The sequence below is a fragment of the Dermacentor albipictus genome, unplaced genomic scaffold (assembly GCF_038994185.2).
Source record: "Dermacentor albipictus isolate Rhodes 1998 colony unplaced genomic scaffold, USDA_Dalb.pri_finalv2 scaffold_11, whole genome shotgun sequence".
Taxonomy (NCBI): Eukaryota; Metazoa; Arthropoda; class Arachnida; order Ixodida; family Ixodidae; genus Dermacentor; species Dermacentor albipictus.
Window position 1 is genome coordinate 13,471,940 of NW_027225565.1, and position 26,326 is coordinate 13,498,265.

Genomic DNA, 26,326 nt, shown 5'->3' on the forward strand with positions numbered 1-26,326 from the left:
AGGGTGGTCTGAGTAAGTATTCTAAGTATTCCATACGTTAAATGATAACAGCACCAGTGGCGGCTTTATCAAACTGCCCTTAGGGAAGGCATATGTTACAACATCAGTTAGTGACGTAAGGGCCACTTCAATACACGGGCCTAAGAGGCGTTATTACATATCACAATTCTTGCGAGATGCGAAAGGATCAGCAGACGCCATATTCTATGCGAAAATTCGCTTAATTTCACCTAGAGCGAAGGGTTCTCATCGCGAGCTTTGTTTTGAATAAGGCAGCATGCGTGCGGCTAACTGCTTTATCACACATGGCGACTCACCCTTCCATGCCACGTGTCTCGGCGTATAGGAGTTAGTTCATGTAAAAGCGTAATTTCGTTGCCGGTAAAGTATGTTTGTGAGTACTAGAGGGACGCGTTATCTAGATTATATAGTGACATTAAATTTTATTTAGACTTGAAGGTTTTGCAGCTGCTAGACTTTTGCTCGAGGGAAACCTCTAGATCGGTCATCGACCAAGCTATTCCCGAGTGTTCCTAAGTAACCAGGCTATTTTTTTAAAAATAATGATAGTGAAACAGGTCGTCCGTGAGAATGTGGCCTGCACGGCAACAAAATAACTTGTATAGCACAGAAGAGCTACGATAATACCTCCGTTGCGAATGCGAAAACAGTGGAGCCGCTCCAGCATTTGCAACGGCCGCAGAGGTTTGTGACTTTCATGAGAGTCTTGACGCTCGAGTGATCACTTCGTCTCTCAACTTTTGAGATATTACGCTTACTCAAAGCAAGTTTAGCGATGTCTCTTTCCAAGCGTCCGCTAAATCCGCCACCGTTTCCGAGGTATCTCCCGCAACGGATTCGCAGAGGGAGTAAAGAATGCGCCGCCTCTGTGAAGTCTGTGACAACTTTCAAGTGTGTGACTTTTCTCTCGTTCACCCTCTCTCTCTCTCGTTTCACCCTCTCTCGTTTCTCTCGTTCACGGTGGTTAGGAGTGTGAAGCCACTGCGTTGCAGAAAAAACGCAATGTCTTCACAGAAAAAAAAAATACTATCGTACATTTTATGCTGTCATGTGGCTTAAAAATACGGTACACACTTTCGGCACGTAAGCTTATTGTAAAGCTTATGCATTAACCAGTTTGAATCATTCGCCACGAAACGATTTTTCTCATCGCTTCAGAACCCAACCACTGCGTTTCACGTTTTGCGTTTCCTTTTCTCGCCGGGATCTGGTGGCAGGCGAACCGCAGCAAAGTGTTGCTGCATGGCAACCTAGACATCAACTTGATCGTGCACCACATCATGGCCACCGAAGAGTCCGTTCTCGCAGTGTCCGGAATCATTCCCGAGGAAGATCCGGACAGGTACTACGCCATGATCCCGCTGCTGTCGACTAGCAACTCGTCGAACGAGAACGATTCTTCGTCTTCAGCGCCGCTCACACTGCAAGGCTTGAGCGAAGTGGCCGTCGGCCATCCGTCATTCTTGGCTTACAGGCGCTTTCTGGCTGAAGAGGTGGGACACTCGCAGGCGGCGGCCTACGTCAGCTGGGAGCTGGCGCGACAGCTGGGCCCTCTTACAGACAGACAGTGAGTGCTCACGCGCACGATGCTTTCGATGTTTCGTTTTTTAGGGCCTGAATTCACAAACCAACAATAGATTGGATGGTAAGGCTAATCGCCCGCCTGTCGTAATTGCGTATGTTACATTTAAGAAGCCAGCCTGGCTGTTGACAGTTCTTACAAACAAAAGTACTTATACCAGTGCCCGAGCTCACAAATTGCTCAGAACGCTATACAGCCGGGCGTCAGTATATCTGCAGGTCACTTGTGATTGGCGAAGACAACCAGCCTTCCAATGACTAAACATTGTTAGAGAATTAAATGCTTTGAACATGGGACCTCAGTTTCTTTCAAAATATTTGTTGAAACATTGAGTTAGCAGCACGTTATGCATTGTTGCGACTGCGACTTACCTTATGCTGCAATTACTGCAAATGAAGTAATCATAGCTGAGAAAATACGTCCCAGAAAGAGGGCACCAAGAAGGAGTTGCCCGTCTGCCCTATTTTATGCCTACTGAAATGAACATGATTTAGGGTTTCCCCAGGAGATATTCGACGCTTTGGGGACCATTCGAGCAAACTATGTCCGCTTCCAGTTTTTTGCCGCTCATCAAGTGAAGCTATTAGTCACGAGAACGAACTACAGGGGCGCTGCGAGCGCCGCTTGCGTGTCGTCAGGGCATGGACTCGCGCCTGTCGGTTCGGGCGGTGTCCGGGCGCCTTCTGCAGCGTTTTCGTTTGTTCGTTCTCGTTCCCTCTGCTTGTACACTTATGGCGGCCGTTCAAATATATTTTTACGACGTCTTCGTTAGCGAAAGATTTATTTAAAGAGCTCATTTAACATACGACAATATATTCCTAAAGGTAACGTTACAGTTTCAGTCGAAGGAGCTCAGACCAGCCCATTGCGGGTATTTCATGCTCGGATCAGCAAGCACAAAAACATAGCATATCAGAATCCAGTTATGATACCATACCTGCCGCGGTGCGACAGATATGTCACAAACGCTGGCTATATATGGCTTCTACAACAGTTACCTTGGTTTTAATCCGCTAAAACAGACTTGCTCACGACGAGTACTTCATGGTATAATAGTGAATCTTGCATTTCTTCACAGAAACGCTCGGCAGTAACACGAGGCCTTAACACTGCAGTTTAGATTCTACCAGCACTACTTGCTTCTGTAACTGCTTCTCAAAATGTGGTGGTTCTTCACGTGTTTATTTTAAGTGGCGGTAATTTGAAGAAAAGCTAATTGAGGCTTACAGCTGTTTGCAGAATACGAAAAGGAATGTACCAGTGTATATTCCCTTTTCCGTGCTACATGTTCAACTCGAGCAATTTAGTGGTGCTTGTTGCTTGAGGAATATACATGACGAATCTGTTTCGCGAACTGACACAGGCTGCTCGGCCGAAATGTTTTAGTGAAATATGATTTTTTGACCGTATGACCGCAGCCAGAAAGATGCGTGTCAGACAGTCAGACAGATGCTCGTTTTCCCATGACCAAGAATGATCCCTTTTAATGTACAGTCGTGAAATATATACAACCAGAATGGTAACATGACTTGTGTGAGAACTGGTTAAAGGAAATGAAAGCATAGCGCTTATCTCAGCGCGTCTCTGTGGCTCATTCACACACAGGGCGTATCGGGTTGACGTCACAATGCGGAAGCGTCAATTAGTAGTATGGCACATATTGAAGATATGATAATTCCGCGATGGAGGGTCAAAAATCAAGTGAAATATGTGATGGTTGTGGTGTCTTCGTTATGAAGGTTTGCGAGGTTCTCTATTACGTATCGATGAAGCGAATAGTTCTCCGTTTATGTAATTAAATAACACTGGATACAAGCAAGGTGAGGCAGAATGTGCTTGAAATTTGCTTTTGTAGGCAGCCTAAGCTGCGCTTTAGTACGTCGAGTATACTTTAGGCATTGCAATTGGCGGTGTAAAAAAACTGATTCACGATTTCAATTCGAAGTTGTGGTTAACTGATGTGTTTCGCGAACAATGCGTGCCTCGCCATAACGACATTCGGTTGCTTCCGTTGCGTGAGGGGTGTACCATATTGTCGGTAAAGGTTACTGAGGGCCACCATAAAACATTTCATCGCTTGCAATTGATTGGCTCACGATCTTAACCACGAACCTCTTCTTTCAAGTGATTGCTACTATGGTATTTGCGAATTAACTATGTAAATACTCTATATAACGCGCAGTCATGTTAGCAGCCATGAGCAATTCGTTTTATAGGGGGCCTGTTTCAGAAAGCGGTGAAAGTAGCAGCAAATTTGGTACGAAATTCGTGCCTAACTCTTTCTTGTACGCAATAATAAAGTGGCCATATTTGACCAGAACAACTCACCAGAGTAATAATAATCGTGATAACACCTTCGCTGGGCAGTGTCTTTCTAACACGGATAACATGTTTACACCAAATACCAAGATTTTTCTTCCATGCAAAATGCAATATCTGTCATAGCTAAGTACTAAGGGAATGTTAAGTGTTCAGCGAAGCATCATACACAAATTCCCGTGTTGAATTGGCAGACATTCTTTTCACGCAAAATATATAGAGAGACACGGTGCATATATGCATTTTAAAACCAGTCGACCTTTTCGTCGCTAGATAGCTTGCGATATCTAAGCAGCAACTTTTCTCAACTCACGCGCTTTAGAAGAAGGAACTATGGTTCAGGCATGGTAGCAGAAAGAAGCCGACATATTCTTCAATAAGTACTGCTCGAGCCACTCATACCCCAAGCATGCACGAAGGGAACGAGCGCGCGGCGTACTGGCCGTGACGTCACTTGCGAGAGGGCGCCACTCCAAATTCTCACCGCTAATAGTAGGACTTCCGGGACAGAAGCAGAGCTGAATGTGAATAGCTTTTGGATCGCAAAAAATATGCGTCGTTGGTAGGCTCACTCAGCTGCTCTTGCAAAAATTCATAGCATGCGAACTGCGTTGCGAGTGTGGGCACTGAGCTATATCCATCAAATATTATGCTCACTGCGAAAACCTGCTGCTCAGGCAAACCTTATCCAGCGCGTGGTAACCCAGTGGCTATGGCATTGGACTGCTGAGCAATCGCGGGCTCGATGCCGGCCTCGGCGGCCATATTCCGATTGGGAGGGGAATGCAAAACCATCCCTATACCCTGAAATGCGTGCGTGTTAAGGAACCCTCGGTGGTGAAAACTCGTTTGGACCCCACCCCCCCTCCTCTCATTGTATGGCGTGCCTCGTAATGAGATCACGGTTCGGGCAACCAATACTATAGAATTTATTTTAATTCATATTTAGTCAAATCTTAAACAACAAGGTGAACATTCCTACTGGATTTTGATCTTAGAGCATGAGTTTCCTGTGATAGCATGCTCCGGCATGATGGAACACACGGGTGCGCAAGACAAGAAATTGCTTAGTGCATCCTCGATTAAAGTAGATCTTATATCGGGGGCATCTGCAATGCACATTTGATCGCGGCACGTTGGCTGAATGAAATGGACGAACACAATGGTGTGAATCAAGTAAAAGAAACAATCAATGGCGGTGATATTCCAGGAACGTTAGTGCACTTAACGGCAATAGCGAATGAGTGCAAAAAAAGCTTGCACTAGAAAATCGTTCTTGGAACAGATGTGCAATGAGCTAGTCTCTTAGGAGCTTCCTGGCATTCGGTGCAATGAATTGTGCTGTTGGGCTGCCTGCAACGATGCTATCAGTACCTGTACAATGACAGACCTGGACATGATTAAGTTTAGGAAGCAGATAATGTTTCTCATTACGACCCGCCGTGGTTGCTCAGTGGCTATGGTGTTGGGTTGCTGAGCACGAGGTCGCGGGATCGAATCCCGGCCCCGGCGGCCGCATTTCGGTGGGGGCGAAATGCGAAAACGCCCGTGTACTTAGATTTAGGTGCACGTTAAAGAACCCCAGGTAGTCAAAATTTCCGGAGTCCTCCACTACGGCGTGCCTCATAATCAGAAAGTGGTTTTGGCACGTAAAACCCCGTAATTTATTATTATTTCTCATTACGAGCAGCCAAGAGTGTGTTATGGCCTGTGTAACGAAGAAGATCGGCATGTTAAAAAACCCTGTTGCCATCGCGTGGCTCATACCCAGTTCGCTCTCTGGCTGCGCCCGAGCTGCTAGTGCTGCGTTGATCGCTGTTGCTCTACGACCCGAATAAGCCCCCTTTACAATTGGTGGATGTGCGGGGTAAAACAGGAATTCCGGAACTTCGTAATCGGAAAATGCAGCCTCTCTTCATTATGCCGGAAGAAGGACCATCACAACCACAAACCGCTGCCCCGGTGACTACTGTGGTCTGCCCCGGCCCGTTGCGTCAACGCGACCCACCCATTTTCAGCGGTACTGAAGACCATGACGTAGAAGACTGGCTCGCTGACTATGACCGGGTGACCATCCACAACCACTGGGACGACACCAAAAAACTTAATTACGTGTTGTTTTATTTGAGCGGTGTCGCCAGCGTCTGGCACCGCAACCACGAACGTGATCTCACGACGTGGACGGCCTTCAAAACTAACGTGACGGAGGTATTCGGGCGCCCCGCCATTCGCAAGCTTTGCGCCGAGCAACGTTCGCGCGGTCGTGCGCAACAGTGCGGGGAGTCATTTACCAGTTACATGAAAGATGTTGTCGACCTCTGTAACAGCGTTGACGTCACAATGGCTGATGCCGAGAAGATCCCACATGTCTTAAAATGCATAGAATACGACGCCTTCCAGATGCTGTCGGTGAAAAATCCGGCGACTGTCTCTGAACTCGTCACTATCTGTCAAAGCTTCGACGAACTACGCAAACAACGCATAGCCACCCGCCAATCTCCTCCTCATGCGACTTCAATGCCGAGCTTGGCTGTTGCCCCAGGTAGCACGTCGCTGCTGCTACAGATCAAGGAGTTCGTCCGTGAAGAGGTGGCTCGTCAGCTTTCTCTGATTCAACTTACACCCGGCCAGTCGAGTTCTCCGTTGGCGCCCGCTCTCTGTCATCTGTCATCAAGGAGCAGGTAGCCGACCACATTTCGCCTTATCTCCAGCAGGCTCTGACTGCCGCTCCACTGACGTACGCCGAAGACGCTACGAGGCCTGCACCACAGACCTACAGCCCCCTTCGCCCGCCTTAGCGCCAGACCGTATCCCCTCCAGTCCGGCCACTGGTGCAGTATGCACGACCTCAAGACCGTTGGTGCAAGGTAGACAGTCGTCCGATTTGTTTTTTTTTTGTGTGTGGCCGTGCTGGACACGTAGCACGTCACTGTCGCCTCCTTACACCAAACGTCCCCAACAATGTGCGTCCATATACGCCACGTTTCCAACAACGCCGCAACTATTCGGACAGCTTTGAATCTCCTCCTGCCGTCGAGACCGCCTTCTCCGCTCGCCGTTCACCTTCTCCTCGCCGCCGCTCCCTTTCCCCCATGCACCGTCGGCGGAGCCCTCTGTGCCAGGAAAACTAAAAATCGCAGTTCAGGAGGCGAGAACTGCGGTGTCAGCGACATGTATAAGGCCCCACACTTCCCTGAAAAACGTTATTGAAGTCGCAATAGAAGGAAAATTGACGCTAGCGCTTGTCAACACCGGCGCCGCACTTTTAGCGATAGATGCCCGTATTTGCCGCAATATAAGAAAAGTGACGACGACGCTTTCTGGACTGTCCCTTCGGACTGCCAACGCGCAGCACGTCGAGTAATTTCTGTTTTGTTTGCTTCCTTGTTTGTTTGTGCCTATGCTGGTACAATTGGACACAATTGTCAGCATTACGGAAAGCTCGGAACACCTGATCCAGCTTGCCTGCTTTATCGGTGCATCACGCGGCAGATTAAAACCTTTTTGAAACTCAAAATTCTCATCGATTACAAAACACATGGCGCAAATGCCATGTCTGCTCAATTGATAGAATGAGTATACAGACGAGAATAATGATGAGTCAGTACCAAACAGCAAATTGACTGTTTATACCAGCACTAGAACGCTCGTACAACCCCTCGAAGAAAATGTTCTTCGAATGAAGCGACTTAAGGCCGATCCACACGACGGACCAAGTCCGCGGGCCGCTCGGTCACGTGATGCGACGTCACGGCCCGGCGCGGTCCCGTCCGGCGCAGCATCAACACGGCGGACCGCCATAGCAGACGACAGAGCAGACGAATCAGCTACACTCTCGGCCAGAGTGTTATCACTGTTATCATTCCGCCTCGAGTCTCACAAAGCCGGGAACTGCTCAACGAGGTATACAAAATGAAAAAATCTCCTCGTCACTCCAAGAGGACACCGTGTTTAAAAAATATATCTGTGCGCGCACGTGTAGGCGGAACGGCGGACATGAAACGACTGGCTTGACTGGCTTTTGCTGACCAAAAACTAGATTGGATTTGGCTGAAGACACTCTGTTGCCAGACAACATTCATTGGCTACGCCAAAATCGCTGCGGTTTGCATGCAGCCCGCCGCCAAAACGGAAGCGGGAAAAGCCTCGGCGATTTGTTAGACCGCGAGGGCCGCGGTCTTGCGTGGGCCAACGGCGGTACGCACGAACTGGTGACGTCCTATCACGTGATGCGCGGACCGCGGTCCAAAAGAGCAATTTGGTCCGTCGTGTGGATCGGCCTTTACGTGCACCGAATGTCTCTTCTATACGGGAAGAATTGTGTGCCTTTTAAGTTTCTGCGGCTAGACATTCACGCAAGCTCTATATCATCGTACGGATGCTGCATTATTTTAAAATTAAAAGTAGCCAGTTTTCAAACTTTCAATTCGAAGAGTTCTTTGTGCAAAAGCATTATCTTCGAAAGTGTTTCTCTGATGGTACTTAGTTTTTATTTTTACTATATTTTCCTCAAGATGGATGGACAATAAATGCTACGACTGTGCTGGCTTGCACATAATCGAAAGTTACAATTTTGTCTTCTCCCTAAAACACGAATATCATGAAGTTGCCTTAAGCTCCTTGTATTCACAATCCTTTTTGTCGGAGTGTAGCAATATATTCTACTTCTTGAGTGTTCTTTAATCTGGACGTCGCTCGGAAACGGCCATTCCTCTCAGGACAGATTAATAAACAAATAAAACTTATTTGATCTGCCTCGAAGCGCCTGGCATTCGTACTTTCGGTCAGCGCTGAAGCATTTAGAGGTGCACTTGCTGAAACCTGGTTCATGTCGAGTACATTAGTCACAATGCAACGAGAGCATTTTCAAAGTAAGTAGAGTGTCACTGCTTTGCATCTGCTGCAATCGTTCTTCAAAAAAGGCATGCAGTAATGCTGTTGACTTCACATGTCACTTCCACATGCCTGTAGGGTCATTCATACTTTTAGCAGAAATCTCCTGCCCGGCATCAGAGTTCATTATGTTTTTGCTATTGCATAAAAAGGGGCAACGAAAAAAAAATAACAGTACCACTGAACACGGGATGCAGCGTCTCCGAAACCTATTTGCTGCAAGAGAAAGCATCTTCGTTTACAACTCGCGATCCCTCTCAGAGCTTGTTGTCAATGCTTACGATTGCTGTACTTGTGGCGCTTCGATTGCGATAATTATAGACTCTCATTCAGGACGGGAGACCTGGCGTTCCTTGCCCTATTTTTCACAACGACAAAGCATGATCTTAGAGCGCTGAATGCTTTATGCGATACATTGGAAATATATCCGAATACCTTCACACACTCTGCGCAGACAAAAAAGAGATGCGAAGTAAAGCAAAATACTGTAAAGTAAATACTGTAATAATAATAATAAATAAATAATAATAATAAATACTGTAAGTAAAGTAAAGCAAAATACACACAGCACCCACCCCACATAATTCTTCATCCATACACAATACTGATGTTCAACTGCAAATTCTAGCTGAACTAAAGGCAATCAGAGAAGAAAACAAACGCCTTCATGAAGAAAACAACAAACTTCGCACGCAGATTGCAGAACTATACGCGACTCGTACTGACACTCAGCATTCCACACCAATAACCGCACCCTCAATGCCATCATCTTCGGAGCATTCTGAACCCATGATTCTCGCGGAATCAGCAAAACCGACAGAAATCGCACAAGTCGAGGAAAAAGTTGATGTACTGCAACGGCAGCTTCTAGCAATGCAACAAAGCATCCAGCAACTGGCAAGTGTTATTGAAGAAACGCGGCTCGCAAAAGGTCAGCGACGCAAGAAAGTCAGAACACTAGTACAACAGGAAGCAGAGCAGGGACACCCTGCCGATCCACCCGTCAGCCAGGACGAATAGCAAAACCAACCACAGGAACGAAAATCCACTCATAATCTGGCAATGGAATTGCCGCAGCTACAAACGCAAGCAAGGATCACTGAGACAGTACATAAGTAACTCCAAAACGACACCAAGCGTAATCGCACTACAGGAAACAGGCACACACCCAACTCAAGCTGGCTACAACACACATACCACCACGCCTGAAAGCCGCGTGGCCACACTTACAGCTAAAACGCTCACAACCACACAACACACAATAGACGGCAGTGACGTCGACCATAACCTAATTGAGATCCTGCCGCTCCAACGAGGCCGAAAGAGCCTTTTCATACTGAATATATACAGCCCACCCAAGCAGAAGCAGGCCAAGTTCGACTACTTGATCACTAAAGCGATTGGCTTAGCCAAAAATAATAGTCTGCTGATTGTAGGCGACTTCAACGCTGCTCACCAGGCATGGGGCTACACGACAGCCACATCAAAAGGCACTGCACTCCAGTGCACGATACAGCAGCACCGTCTCACCATCCTCACAGACCCCGCATACCCCACACGTCTAGGAAACAGCGTCTCCCGAGATACATGCCCTGACCTCACCCTCACTAAAGGGATACAGCAAGCAGCCTGGCACAACACGGAAGAAACTCTGGGCAGTGACCACTGCATACTTGCCACCACATTGAACGTTACGCATGCACGCCACCCGATAAAAAAGACAACACTCACAGATTGGACAGCTTTTCGCAAAGAGCGAGCGGATGACTTCTCAACGGGTATTACGGATCTCGAGCAGTGGGTACGAGAGCTCCATCAAGACGTAGCCAGACATTCAAAACAGATCACACTCACCACAGACATACCGGCCGTAGACCCACACCTTCTTCACCTCTGGGAAGCACGTCGAGGCCTTGTTAGGAGATGGAAGCGCCAAAAACATAATCGTAAATTGAAACTACGTATAGCGAAACTCACGGCAACCGCGGAATTTTATGCTGGGGAGCTCACCCGTCACAACTGGCGACAACTATGCAACAAGTTGCAGAGTAATCTTAGCACGGCCAAGACATGGTCGCTGCTACGCCATCTTCTTGACCCCACACAAAGCAAGGCGATTAGCCAGCAAACAATCCAACGTATCCTCCACAACCATCCGGGTTCCGATGACGATATCCTGGAGGAGTTGCGGGCGCGGTACATAGGCGATTTCGAACCCGCACAAGGACTACCTCCAACCTACAGCGGGAGCGACAATTACGACCTCGACAAGCCGATCACTATCACTGAGGTGCAACAAGCACTCCATGCACTCACACAAAACACCACCCCAGGCAAGGATAAAATAAATAACAAGCTCCTGCGCAATCTGGATGATGGCACCATTCAATCTCTTACTGACCTCTTTAATCATCACTGGGAAGCGGGTACACTACCAGCAGAATGGAAGCACGCGGACATCATACTCATTCCGAAGCCAGGCAAACCCTCCAGCTTAGAAAATATGAGACCAATTTCACTGACTTCATGCCTAGGCAAGCTTCTGGAACATGTCATTCCCAATCGGCTTCAACCTTACCTAGAATCCAGCGACCTCTTTCCCGAAACAATGTTCGGATTCCGGCCCCACCTTTCTACCCACGACATACTTCTTCAGCTGAAGGAACAAGTCCTTGAACACGTCTCACCGCACAACACCGGAGTGATTTTAGCACTCGATCTCAAAGGCGCTTTTGACAATGTGGCTCACCATACCATCCTTACAAACCTAAGCCTCACGAACTGTGGTCGTAATACTTACAATTATATACGTGCCTTTCTAAGCAACCGCACGGCCACAATAGGCATTGGCTCACTCAGAACCCCGACGTTACCTACCCGCAACACAGGAACCCCACAAGGTGCTGTTCTATCACCCACCCTTTTCAATATTGCTATGATGAAATTACCTGACAAACTCAACGCAATACCAGGATTCAGGCATGCAATATACGCCGATGACATCACTATCTGGACCACCGCTGGTTCCGAAGGAGAGAAACAAGACGCCCTTCAACAAGCGACCGACGTCGTCCAGCAATATGCAAAATCAAGTGGTCTCCGGTGCTCCCCCGAGAAGTCAGAACTATTAGTCGTTCGACAGAAATCCCGAAGAAAACTCAATGAACTACCAAACATCACACTCATCCTCGACGACAAAGAAATACCCACAGTAAACCGCGTCCGCATTCTCGGACTCCACATACAACAGGACGGCGGAGGCGCATACACCATCCAACGTCTCAAGCAGACCACCTTCCAGATCATGCGAATGGTCAGCCGTATCACCAACAAACAATACGGACTGAAAGAAGACGACATAATACAGCTCGTCCAGGCCCTGATAATCAGCCGCATTGCCTACGCTGCCCCGTACTTGCCCCTCACTCCCAAGGAGATAGATCAATTAGACGTACTTCTTCGGAAAGCCTACAAGCAAGCGCTCGGCCTACCCCCGGGAACAGCGACACTCAAGCTTGAAGCCCTAGGAGTGCATAATACTATAAGAGAAATTATAGACGCCCACCTCACAAGCCAACGAGAACGACTAGCCCTCACACCAACAGGAAGAACAGTCCTAGCGCGCCTAGGCTACCCCACACACAGCAAAGGCCACGAACAAGCAATCCATCTGGCCCCCAACTTGCGAGAGCACATCAAGGTAGCCCCTATCCCCAGAAGCATGCACCCGGAACATCATGCCGATCGTCGCCAAGCTCGCGCAAAAGCTCTACAGACAAGATATGGCAGTCCCCCCGCCACACTATACACAGATGCCGCGCAGTACCCCCAAAAAGCAGCCATGACGGCCAGCGTTGTCGACTATAACCTACAAGAGGTGGTCTCGATGACTGTCCGCACTGCCAGCGCCCTCGTAGCGGAGGAGACAGCCATCGCCTTGGCCATCACCTCTAGTCTGACCAACGAGTACATCACAATTATTACCGACTCCCAGGCAGCTTGCCGTAGCTACGCGAGAGGTCGAATATCTTCAATCGCCCACCGACTCCTCAAACAGGCCTCCGCATTACCGGACGTTGAAATAGTGTGGACTCCAGGACACGAGTCCCTCCGTGGAAATCAGCGTGCGCACGCTGTAGCCCGAGCTCATGCCACCCGGGCGCCACAAGAGAGGGGTGCGGACGCATCCATGGAGCCCGTACCTTTACTATACAACGCCATACTGCAACACCACAGATTGAACAGACGACAATACCCACCTCCACACAAGACCCTCTCACGTGAAGACGCCGTAACATGGAGACAACTACAAACCAATACATACCCACATTTAAGCAGACTACACGCAATCCACCCTACACTATATTCATACAAATGTCCTTTTTGTAATGATTACGCCTCCCTTTATCATACCACATGGGCGTGCCCCAACGTGAAGGCGGCCCCGCAAATACCCAACCCCACACCCGAGCAGTGGGAGGCCGTGCTGACTAGTTCGGACCCTCGTAACCAGCAGCAACTGGTGCGGCGGGCCCGGGAGACAGCAAGAGCCGCAGGAGCCCTGGACTAAGGGCGCCTCCCGCACAAGCAGATAGACACCTGCTTGTCCTTTCTTTTATTTTTTTTTAAATAAATGTTTCTCCTCCTCCTCCTCCTGTTGCTTAATTCAGAATTGGTTTATTTTAGTGTGTTTTAAAGTAAGGGGGGCCAGCAGTCATACATATGGGGCGTTTCATTCTATTGAAAGCCACGTTAGAGTTTGCATGCCTCCTTAACACAGTGTGTATATTTGGGCTGTGTTTAAGAATATAATAGAGCCAACTCTACCAACTGTCTGCTCTCATGGTACCTGTTCTTTTCCATTCAATTTAAGGCTCTCGCGTGGCATTTCCGAGACCAAGTGCTTCGAGGCCATCAGCCGACTGATGCCTTACCCCACCGTGATGCCCTATATGGAGGAACTGGACTACAGCAGGGGTTGGGAGGAGGCCGAGATGATCTTCAAGGATGTCTCCGAGGCCATGATCAGCTTCATGAGCCAGCGAGGCGTCACGCTTCCGGCAATGTGAGCGCAATTTACTTGCACTTTACGCGCACCTAGAATTATCGGACAGTTTGAGCATGCTCACGCGGCCAATATCCGAATGCTAGAAGGGCGTAGAGATAAGCAGAGAATTGATGGTGGCATCAGTGTTGAGTGTAAACGCATGAGGCGCTTTCTTTATTAATATTTTTTGCAGTGAACGAGTGTTTTCATATATTTATTGGATTTAATATAAGCACCGCTATATATTTGGGTGTTTCAAGCATAAAATGCTTTCATCCCCCGCTGTCGGCGACCTTCAAGCGACCTTGAGCCAAAAGCCAGAGCCGTTATCCGGGCAAGTTGCGAGAAAAAACTAGATAATCTGGGCAACCAATCAAAATTTAAAAAAAAATGCACTCCCGGGCCCCCCATTCTTTATACAGGAACGCATTGCATAGGCTAGTTACTTTCCAAACAAGTTACAAAAAGTATTGCTTCCGAGTTCTTCCTGATGTTTGTTCACAGTATCACTCAAGCTGTAACTTCACCTCGACAGATGGCGTCACACCGCGTGGCGCTTCCTTAAGGCGCTTCTACACGCCGCGGGGGCTTACCGGTTATCGTGTCACTCAAGGTCGCGAGATCAAATCCTGGCCGCAGTGACCGCATTTCGATGGCGGCGAAATGCAAAGACGACGGGGTCCCATGCACAGGGTGCACGTTAAAAATCCCCTTGTGGCCGAAATTAATCCGTAGTCCCCAACTTCGGCACGCCTCATAATGAAGTCGTGGTTTTGGCACGTGAAACCCTTAAGTTAAATTTTTCTATAGCAGGGCAGTGGTTTCTGTCTTCCTGGCGGCTTTTGCTGCCTGTCGTGCGGCGTTTGCCCGGTTTGCTTTTTCTAGCTGGCAGCGTAGCTGGCAGCTGGCAGCCCGAACGTTATACAACGCGTCTCAGTTTCACAAAAGCCTTCATTGCGAGCAGCGTAAGCCCCAAGAGACTGCCTATGCAAAGGAAGGCGATGCAGTGGTTTTCTACCGTTGCTGCGATCGCGCGCAGCGATATAAAGCGCCCCGAGTGTTATGCAACGCGTCTCAGTTTCAGATCCAGCGAAAGCCTCGTCCCGCGCGGACCAGCCACAGCGTGCGCAGCGAAAGAAAGCGCTTCGTACCGTCGGAGAACAGGGCCCGCAACAAGCAAGCGATTCGAAAGCACGCGGGTTATGCATCGACCTTACGGTACTATCGGGAGCTGGGAGCGTCCGCGCGTGTTATACTCCTGATCTAGTAACTCTGTGCTTCGGAAACGGCCTCATTGCATGCGTTATATTTGACGGTGGTTTGCCCGTCAAATTTGGCAGGCAGTCTGGCAACATTGACCCGCAAAGCTAGCAACAGAGTTCTACCATACCAGTCAGAACTCTGCCGCGTTGCGCACATGCGCTACATCCATTTTAAGATTGTGACTAGTGTCATCTCCGAGCAATCTGCTTCGCTGGTTGCCATTTCATTCTTACATCCAGTCTCGACTACGGGAGAGCCAACAATTTTTTTAAGAGCCTGGCAACATGACACTTTTCACATCATGTCAAGATTTCACCACCAGAGCTGCTGCTAAAATACCTCATACGGTATTAAAGTATACGCCTGCGCTAGTATGCATTGTCTTGCTAAAACTCCCTGTATAACTAAAGCGTCCAGAAGTGCCGATCTAGGTGTGACAGGCTAGCGGTCCCCACTTCTCCCGATAACACTGCATTCTTTTTCCCACTCCGACCCCGCCTGTGTCACTGCAGGCGTAATTTGAAGTCCCTAAGGCGCATGCGGTGCTTCGGAACGCAGGCACTGAGAGAAAATGCTGCGCTGCAGCACACGATATAGTTCTGCTTAACTTGGATTCGGTTACTTTGCAGACATCCAAAAACAGTGTATTTTGCATGCAGCCTGCGGGAGAAGCTGGTTAACATGTGATCTCTAGTTATGCAACAAGAATGCGAACGGGTGGAGAGGCGAAAAAGCGGTGAGTTGTTCCAGTAGCTGCCGAACGAAGTCCTCGAACGCATGGCCCCTCTTAGTTGCTTGGTGTGCGGCGATACGCACAAACGATCTTGCCTGTTGAGTGCTTCAGGCAAGGAAAGGGGTCATGTTTCCCTAAATGCTCTAAGGCGGTGTTTCAAAACCGACCGAAAACTTCACAAAAATTGAACAATCAGAAAGAGTAGCGTTGCCTCATGACAAATAACGTTTGTGTTATTAGTGCAAGGAGGATCGTTAGTAGCGAACGTCTGCAAAATAATTCGATCTCTAGTCATACTTTGCTAGGGTGACCATAAAAAAGACCCAAAAGGGGAATTGAAATACTAAAGTTTTTATGCCCAGTCGAGTGCTGCGACAGCTTTAGTAGCTCTCACTCGAAAACGGTTTTAGTGCTTAATCATACAGGCTAGCTGCCAAGCAAGTGCCTGCAGCAAATGCTCCTAGACGAGGTATCATGACTTTGGCAACCACTGTTCGTGCTTCAAGGATTCTTTGGATGGTACACAAGCCTTTAAGCACTACCTGTGGTATTATATTTTTCGCAGAAGTCAGATAAATATTTTATAGTGGCAATAAGAATTGTCGGTTACGTCTATTTATTCACACCGCCGCGGTGGCATAATGCCTATGGCGTGGCGCTGCAAAGACTATGGACGCGGAATCAAACCCGACTATGGCGGCCGTATTTAGATGCGGGCGAAATGAAAAAAAAAAGAAAGAAGCCTGTTTACCTTGGATTCGGTGTACATTAGAGAACTTCACGTAGTCAAAATCGATCCTGGGTCCCCAATTACAGAGTGCCTCCTAATGATATTGTAGTTTTCCCCGTAAAACAGAAAATTTAATCACTGTTTTAATTGTGCCACGTCTAAATAAACGTCTAGATGGAAAATGTTTAACTCCGCGCTACCAACGTCTGACCGCGTTCAATGCCGCTCAACCGGTTTGTTGAGCGCTTATCGTGGCGATGTTATGTCGACGACAATGGAAAATTATAGCCCAGCGAGCCAGTGGGCCAGCGGGCCCGACGGGCCAGTGTAGACGCCATGGAGTGCGCATGCGCGGTGCAACATGCGCAGTGGCGTCTACGCTGGCCTGCTGGGCCTGCTGGCACACTGACTCGCTGGGCTATAACTCTATTTACACCCCACAGTCCGGCGCGCCGACATCTCCATCAGGACCAGGGTTATTGGGCGCGCTTGAACGTCGGCAGCGCGGAGACTGAACATGCTCTGTCTTGACGCAAGGTCCATTCTGGCGTCGGCACACTTTCACCCTTACCTGCAGGCGTATTCAATGGGCAACCAGCGCTGAAGCTTCGCGTGCCGACAGCAGCGCCGTAACACACAGCCTAGCGAGCGGTAGACACAGTTTCCAGTAGCACACGCAGTGATTTCGTGTCAGCAAATTCAACGATTGTCTTGAGTCACACTTTTCACGGCTCCTCAAACGGCAGGGAACCGACGTGCTAGGACGTAGCAGCGCATGCGCTCTACGCAGCGCGCATGGCCATGGACAGAACTTGGCTGGCCGCATCGGGCTAGACAAACATTGATACAGGCGCACGTTTCTTATCGCTAAATATGTCGTGCCATCTTCGTAGCCTCCCTATCGGACGGTTTCAGCATATTTTAGTAACGCATGAAAAATGTCGTAGCGCCTCCTGGCCAGCGCTGGTTCCCCATACCGGTATGCGTGGCAGGTACGCCTGGAGATGGCCATCTGCGCATGCGTCGCTGTCACTGGGGAACAGCGCGTATAGCGCAGCCGAATGGCTCCGTCCGGCGTGATAACGATGGTGTTGAGCCACTGCAACCACAGGCGGAGTACAACAAGAAAAAAATGGAACAGTAGTACTTCATTATCAGACCAGGCATTAATAAAGCTTCGACGCTAGTGTTCGCACACCAGTGACCATGGCCGCTCATACTGAAATACTATTAATTCCTTCTTTTGCAGCGAAGCTTGCTTCTATTTAAAAAATGTAGGAAGAATAATTGTCACACACAAAAGAGGTTTGGGGATTCCGCACCTAGAACCATGTTCAGAACACTCGATTACCTAGAAGCGTAAAAATGAGTTCCCAGTTTTTGGTGCATACCCGTCCGCGACGTAAGCCGCAGATGCGTATGACGCAGACAGCTATCACAATTGTGATATCGTTCGGTGTGACAGAAAGACAATCGTCGCCGCAACAGGCAACAGCAGAGCGCTACCTGCCTAATACAAATCACATACGTAAATACAGGCTCTGGGGTCGAGTTCGCTGTGCTCGAAAGTGCCCTTCGCCATTGGCCGACGGCATTCTTAAATGAAACGTCCAACACCACGATGGGCTCACATATAGTTTTATGAACTGTTTTTGTGTAAGAACGTGTTGTGCTCAGCCGGTGTTCACGAAAAGTTCTTTTGCAAAAACATTTCATAAAAGCAAATGCTAGCCAATCGTGATGCTAGACATATCATTAACAAATGCGGCCGGCCAATGACGAACAGCGCTTACGAACAAAAAGCTTTGTGAATTCAACCTTTTTTCTAAGTCAGCTTCGTCGTATCAGACACAGTAAGGTTTACGCCCGTTCCTCATACTAACTGTGGCAAAATTTCATTTTCGTAGATGGATAATGACGAGCTCGTGCGCTATATACCACAGGCTGCCGGGCACGATATATGTGTCACAATTGGTTTGGTGAACATTTCAGCAACATCGTCGTGCAGTATAAGCGATAGGAATCTGGGATATAGCGCGGTCCCTTAGGGTAGTGAACCCGAAACTTCGTTCTGGTTAACCTCCCTGCCTTTGCTCTCTTTGTTTTCTCTCTCTGTCTTTGCTGTCGTGAATCGAGGAACATTGTGGCTGTCTCTGTTTCCGCATCATTGATTTTTTTAAGGCAGGTGGCGTGGGTAGAAGTTAGCACAGCTAGCGTTCGCTATAGACCAGGCACTGTATAATTCAACGATTTTTATCGCTCGACTGTTATCCTATGCATAGGAGAAATATCGAGTCAACGAACATGTCATCCACCACTCATGAAAAGCCGATCCTGTTGACAACTTATGGGCGAAGCGCGGTTCTGACAACTAACAAAGCGTGAAAAAAGAAATATAACAGGAATAGAGTGGTCACGTTTCCTGGGCCATGTTACTTATTCAAAGTGCACTTCGCAGACCATTAGGAGGGCCTGGCGCAATGCTTGCGCGAAAAATTGCAGTTCAGCCCATAGTTTCGTTGTTGAGCAGCCACAGCGTCCAAACTCTCTACAATGCAATCAAGTATGCTGTCGTTAATCAATACTTTTGGTATACAGTGTTCCTTGACGCTAAACTTTCTCAGAGGAAACATACTCAGAAGCGCACCTTCATAACGACTGCTTACGTCAATCTCTCCTCGTTTTTTTCTCTTTGTTTTCTTACTTTAGCGATGCCAGTTTTGAACTGAAGCTCCCAACAACGGGCCAGCTAGACGCGTTTTACAGCGAGCTGGGAGAGGACCAGAGGATGCAAGAAGAGCCGACGTTCGTGGACAAGTACTTGTCCGCTCTGTCTCAGATCCGCAGCAAGGAGCTTTTCAGCGTGGTGCACATGGAGGAGCCCAGTACTTCGTACCCACTGCCGCCACTACTTGGCCGACAAGCGCAGGCAATTTTTCATGGCCACGCCGTTTGCACTTCATTTAGCCGGAGAGGAACTCAGCAGACTCAGACGCGCTTCTGCACTATCCGATATATTGACGGGCAACAACTATTCTCAGGCGTTGTGCAGTCTGCTGTCGTCGCCTCCGCACGCAGGTTGCCTCTAGACCCTTTATTAAAGGGCCCCTGAAACGGTTCGGACAAATTTTGTAGACGCGTAGGGTACAGCTTAAGTAAAACATTCGCACCACAATTTAAGTGAAGCGTTACGTATTAATGGAGCTACAAGCGAGTAGAAGTTACCCTCCTCCCCAGCCATGCTTTTCCTCCTCAACTCGTTCGCCAAGCGAGCGGGGCTAAGCTCCGCCTTCACTGGTCCTGCGTCACGATGCGCCGTCACATCGTCCACTTCCGGTGGTTTTGGAGCCCGCCCCCGCCCGCGCGAAACCTCTCCGCTAGCCGCTTGGCTGTCGACCCCAAGCGAGAGCTATTGAAGCAGCGTGTGTTGCGAGCATTCTGTCGTAGCGCCGAACGTGTCGGGTATTCCGTTAACCACAGGCAAGCTGGTCATTTCGGCAAATGACTGGAGGCATAAACTCAAGCTGATGAAGGAACTTTGGCGTAGACGTAAGTAAGCGGCCTGATCGGTCTGCACGGTCCAGACACTTGTTGGCGCAGCGCTTAACCAGCCAAACAAAGCGCTAATATTGCTCTAACGAAGTGTAAAATATGTTAAACATTTATAAAAATAACGTGTTGATGATTACACTCCTCTGAAAAATACGCACCAGCAACAAAGAAGAATACGCTTCGTTGCTGCTACTGTGTATGGTTGAGCTCTATGCCACCAGTTGGCTGCACCGTGCAGACCATTCACATTTGCCCTTCTGCTCATCTCGGCTCGTCCCGTTACGGCACAGTCAAGCGGCCAGACCCTGTCCCCTTGCGCTTACGTTTGCCCTAATACGGGACTCGCGAAACGCTATTGCGTTAGTAATCTTCCGGTGTAAAATGACGGCCACAAACGCGCAAATCCTGGCGCCGATCGGATAGCGGCAGTCCGATGCGTAGCAGCCAGTTCGCTCGTACGCTGCCTTGCAGAGGGACACGATGTCGCAGCTTGACATATTGCCAGTCGCTACGTTTGCAGTCCACAAGGCAACAAAGTCGAATCATAGTGCTCGCGAAAAGACTGAGACCAACTCTGACCGCGGAGCTCTCGTCAAAATGGAGTACGTTGTAACACAAGCAGACGACACTTGCTGTGTGCCGGAAGTGCTTAAGTGTACTGAAAAATTGTTCTTGTGCATTATATTTATGCTACTTTCTTTTTATAAAAACAAATTAACTAACATTCCAACTATTACGAAGATCATTTGTTTACCATGAAGTTGGAAAAATTATCGATCACGCGCCCTGGTCAGCCAATCGGATAGGTCGCCCCACTGACGTCATATGGGTGATTTCGGTCATATGGGTAGGGGCGGCTTAAAATTCCGCGGAGCAGTGCGCTGCGATCGGCAGCGATGTGCATTTTTAAAACCTTATAATAAATTACACGCTTTACGCAGAGCACTTAGATGTGTCAATTAATGATCAGAAGGACCTACTCTAACGACTCAGTGCGTTTGTAGAAAATCGTCAAAAGCGTTTCAGGGTCCCTTTAAGTTTGCGCGCCCCAGAAGAGACGCGCGAGCATTCTTGCCAACAGTCAGCTTCTGTCGCGGCACGCATAACTTATAATCGTGAGAAGTGGGACGATCGGCACAAAACACGCGGAAATAATGTTATGGCCGTTTGTTCTCGAAGTGCCTCGTCGCCACCACCTTCCTAACCTCGGCCTCACCACCACATGGTCAATAAAAACGAAACTTTAGGCTGCGCCTTTGTCGGAGATCCAAGTCGTAATGTCACTGCCGGAACGAATGAGCTGAATGCGGCAACCACAGTGCTATTGCTCACGTTGCGCTAATATCATGATGTGCGGGTTTTCTAGCATTCGAGCGCAAGCTCGCGTCCGCGCGTCTAGCGCCTGCCGCGCCTCGCGTGGAATGGCGGTTTACATCCACAAAGACGCGACACAGTGCGCGCTCACTGGGCTGATTCACAGCCGCCTTGGCATGCGCCACTTCGTAATTTGTTATCGACATTGTTTCAAAATGCTTCAATATCTATGAACGCAACTGTTATGTATTTATAGCTGTTAGGTCAGCGCAAAAAGTAAAGAAGAATCACTTTCTTGCAAAATAAGCATCTGCTTCACTAATGCTATCTTCGGCTGGTCGTTTCTGAACGCTCTGGAGCGCTCTCGCGAGCGGCGTTGGCTTCGGCTGGTTGAAAGAGGGTGCGCGCCCTGCGTTCGGCTGGTTCTTCTCGATTGCTCTCCTCCATCTTGGAGCGCTCTGAGGCGCTCCGAGCCCTATCGTCGGAGCAGTCATCGAGATTGAAACCTTGAAACGTCATCGCAGCGCCGCGTCACTGCTGTTGGCGACGGCCCACCGTAACCTTGGCAACCTAGGCCACTGCATGCTGGCGTCTCGACGAACGCTCGTCCCGCTGGCACGTCCGCCGGTTTTTGGCAGCGCCGGGAGCTTTGGATAGGCGAATCATCGGACGTTGGCAGTAGTCACGTGGTTTCGCATCGGCAATTTCCTCCTCCGAGAGCGAGTCGCACGTTCGGCTTGCGCGCTTGTCCTCTACCTTTGAGCTCGGGAAACGCCCGATCTACCCGACTCTGCTTCGGGGCGCACAGGCGACCAGTCGAAGATACCATAAGAGTTGAATGTTCTGCGCCGTAGCTGCGTAGCCAGGTGCGCCGACGCGAGCCAACCCAAGCGCGCGATAAGAGAGAGGAGCTGTTCCCCGAGATCACGCCGCGTTTCGACGCGTACGAGCCATGCTGCACCGTCTGCGCATGCGTGGACGCGCGAACGCGAGCTCGCGCGCGTCCGCAAGCGTACGTGTGCTCTGAGCTTTATATGCGCCCGTTCCTGCGGCGAGCGTCAGCGTCACTTGTGGCCGAACGAACGAGGACAGCGAAAGATGAGAGCATATGCGGCGCGCAGCGGGGATGAAAAAAGCGGCGAGAGCGACGACGCGCAAGGAGGAAAGCGCGTACTGCCGGCGGCGACCTGGCATGCGGCGAGCGCGGAAATCGTGCAAGCTAGTGCTGGCGTGGTCTTCGGACCCACTGCGCATGCGCAACTCGCGGATGGCTTGGGTGGCGCGCATTCCCTAGCGGCGCCTAGAGGATGCGCGCCACCCAAGCCACACGTTCTCGTGTTCCCGCCTTCCCGCTTCCTTTCTAAACGATGAGCGGTGCAACCACTGGAAATGCTTCGTCTGCTGCTGCTGCTGCTAAACGAGCGGCCCGAGCATATAGGCTCAGCGGCGCCGCCCAGAAGACCTTGTAGTTCAGAACCAAATTATTTGCCACACTATATCGCGAATTCAAAAAACAAAAGCAGCTACGTTCAAAATTCGTATTAGGGAGTATCGTAGTTCCCGGTGAGTAAAACAAATTTATTTGGTCCACTATAGACGTAAGCAAACTCAACGTCACCTGGCTAGGTGACATTTTTTAAAAGAATTTTTTCATCTCACCAGGTGTCGAGCGGCACCTAACGCATTCAAAATCTTGTTTCAGTGCCAACAGTACCTTGCAGACTGCATTTGATAAGTAGTGGGTGAAATGTTGCTCCACAAACTCCGCCGCATCCTGGAACGTTTATATATATATATATATATATATATATATATATATATATATATATATATATATATATCATAAGAAGCCAACAAACATTGACACCAAGGACAACATAGGGGAAATTATTGGGCTTAATAAATGAAGTAAAGAAACGAAGAATTAATGGCAATTAAAGTGGGTGAAAAAACAACTTGCCGCAGGGGGGATTGAACCCACAACCTTCGCATTTCGCGTGCGATGCTCTACCAATTGAGCAACCGCGGCGCTGTTTTTCCCTCCACTTTCTCGGGTATTTATGTGTCCTAGTAGAACCCTGGGAGTGTTAGCCAGCGCCACCACACACAGACCATGGCGGCGGACGTGGGACGTCCTTTTCGCCGCAGGCGTCACGCGAACGTGATCTTTTTGGGTGAAGGCAACTGGTCAATAAACCCACATATGCTACCTGAAGGCATCAATGTAGCCGGATTCGAGACCCTCGGTTAACCCCCTTTCTTCTCGTTTATATATATATATATATATATATATATATATATATATATATATATATATATATATATATATATATATATATATATATGGGGTTTTACGTGCCAAAGCCACTTTCTGATTATGAGGCACGCGGTAGTGGAGCACTCCGGAAATTTTGACCCCCTGGGGTTCTTTAACGTGCACCTAAATCTAAGTACACGGGTGTTTTCGCATTTCGCCCCCATCGAAATGTGGCCGCCGGGGCCGGGATTCGATCCCGCGACCTCGTGCTCAGCAGCCTAACACCATAGCCACTGAGCAACCGCGGCGGGTAAACGTTTGTTATATGGTATGCAGTAATTACTTTGCCGTCGCTGTGAACGCTTGAGGCACCGTAAAGTTTAAGATGTGCGATATCTTGGTGTGCTTCAGTTTACCTGTTTAATACCGGCGATTGAGTTTCACTATTTTGCTCCACGGATTTGTAGTGGGTTCGCTGAAATGATCATGCTCTGCTGATTAGAAAGGTCGTTTTACTGATTCATTTGAAAGTCAAGATTGCAACTTTCCAGGTGACACAGAGGGGCGAAGGACGGGTGCCGCTGACGTGGCTCCTTCCTCCACGGTTTGGTGCTGACTTCCCACCCACGCTGAACTACGGCGCCTTTGGCCTTGAACTTGCCGCCGCACTGCTGCGCGGAACGCCGCTCGACAAATCGTGGCTGGAATGTCTCGAACAACTGGAGCCGCAACTGAACATCAGGCCAGAGAATGACATTACGGCTCAACTGGCTTTGGCGACTGAGGCGGTGGCAGCGTTCGTAGAGAGCCACCAGAAGGTGGGCTACCGGCTGGTGCTCCCGGGTCTGGAGTCCGTCACCGAGGGCATGATGTTCTACATGGGTGCCTGTGCGAGCATGTGCACGAAGGACAACATGGAGGTCTCGTACAGATGCAACCTCGTGGCCAGGAACTCGGAAGGCTTCGCACGAACCTTCGGTTGTCCCGTAGGCTCGCACATGAGTCCGGTCGAGCGTTGCTCCTACCCGAATGTAACTCAGGGGTAGTAAAGAGCACAAGCTCCCATCATGGAGCACAGGGATGGGTGTGTTTTCTCTATTTTGTCTTTACAGCGTGAAAGAAAAAATGAAGACGTCACTGTCACTCGTGACTGACATATGTTACGTGGAGATGCAAAATAATGGCCTGAAAGAAAAAAAACTTGTTTTTTTAAGTAAGAATCGAAAAAAATGGTCATAAACTAGGTTTCACATTGTTCACTACAAATACTTGTAGCAGAGGGATTTTGTATGCTGCATATAAGTAAACTATTTGAACAGACTGTCAATATGCTTTATTCGCTAGACTACAAGTGCAAAAATGAAGGCATCTATCGCGGTCAACGTGAACAGCCTTTTAACTGCAACGTGAACGGTCAACGTGAACAACGGGGTAGCTGGAACATTTGGGCAATCTTTTCAGGTGCGCCAGAAAAAAAAGAAAACATAAAATAAGGTTCATTTTTTTAGTTTTTTTTACCAATGGCATATTGGGTATGTATCCACCGGCTGAGATGGCTGAGTGGCGATAACGTTCTTCTACCGAGCACGAGGTCGCGGGCTCGATTCCCGGCCCCAGCGGCCGTACTTCTCCGGGGGAGAAATACAAAAAAACGATCGGGTCCCGGTGCTTAGGTGCACGTTGAAAACCCCAGGTGGTGAACATTTATCCGTAGAAATCCACAATATGTTGCAGTATATGGCTAGGACGTTTCCGTCGTCGGAGAACAGCCGGTGAATTACCTGGTGGCGCCCCTCGGCGCAACCTCGCGAACCCGCTCGTGCCACTGCTCACGTGTTCGTCGTCGTCGTCTCCTTCCACAGCGGGTTCTGTTGACGCTCATTGATTAAGGGGGTATGAACCATTGATTGTCCTGCGTAACCGATGCATTTATTAAGAGAGATGATAGGTGAATGTGTGTGCATACCTATCGTCACGATGACCACCGATCAGGACAATAAATATGTTCGTACCATTGTTCAAAACCACCTTCGTGTCGTGTGCTAAACAGCTTCACTAGTGATTCACCTTGACAGAGTGGAACTGCTCTCCACATTTTTTTTTATGAGGTGACGATCAGGCATCACAGCGGCACGAAAAGGAGCTTTAAAGAGTGCACTATCATAGCTGTTCCGTAGATAAGTAAAGTTGATACAAACGAAACAAATAGAAAATACAAGACTGGCTTTCAACATTGAATAGTCCTCCAAGGCTACATAGTAAGTAAACACAGGTGATGTTCTCATTTACGTGGGGCTGTTGCAGCAGATGTTAATCAATGTTATGATGCGCAAAAAGGACGTATTTTATAGCAGCCTTCACAAACCCATCGATGTCAACATAAAGCATATGGTGAAGCAGCTGTATCGGAGAATCTGTTATTTGTACAAGAGGTTCTTGGAAAACTGCCGGAATGAGCGCTGGAACGCCCCATCGAAATGCTGCCGCCGTGTCCGGGATTTGATCCCGCAACCTCGTGCTCAGCAGCCAAACACAGTTGATAGAAAGAGGCTTATATATTCGTGTTACTAATGTTGTTAATAAAAATGGCCAGGCTTAGCTTGGTTAAGCCAAGA

At 48.8% G+C, this 26,326-nt stretch overlaps 1 protein-coding gene across 1 annotated transcript in view; it reads left to right on the plus strand.

The window, feature by feature from the left end:
- LOC135914949 (endothelin-converting enzyme 2-like) overlaps window positions 1-24,889 on the plus strand; it is a 69,014-nt gene extending 44,125 nt beyond the window's left edge. The window contains exons 7-10 of the mRNA XM_065447881.2: window positions 1,239-1,588; window positions 13,689-13,880; window positions 19,298-19,517; window positions 24,263-24,889. Of these exons, the coding sequence (XP_065303953.1) occupies window positions 1,239-1,588; window positions 13,689-13,880; window positions 19,298-19,517; window positions 24,263-24,757 (1,257 nt within the window). The 3' untranslated portion in view covers window positions 24,758-24,889. The remainder of the gene's footprint in view (window positions 1-1,238; window positions 1,589-13,688; window positions 13,881-19,297; window positions 19,518-24,262) is intronic.
- Window positions 24,890-26,326: the final 1,437 nt, after the last annotated feature.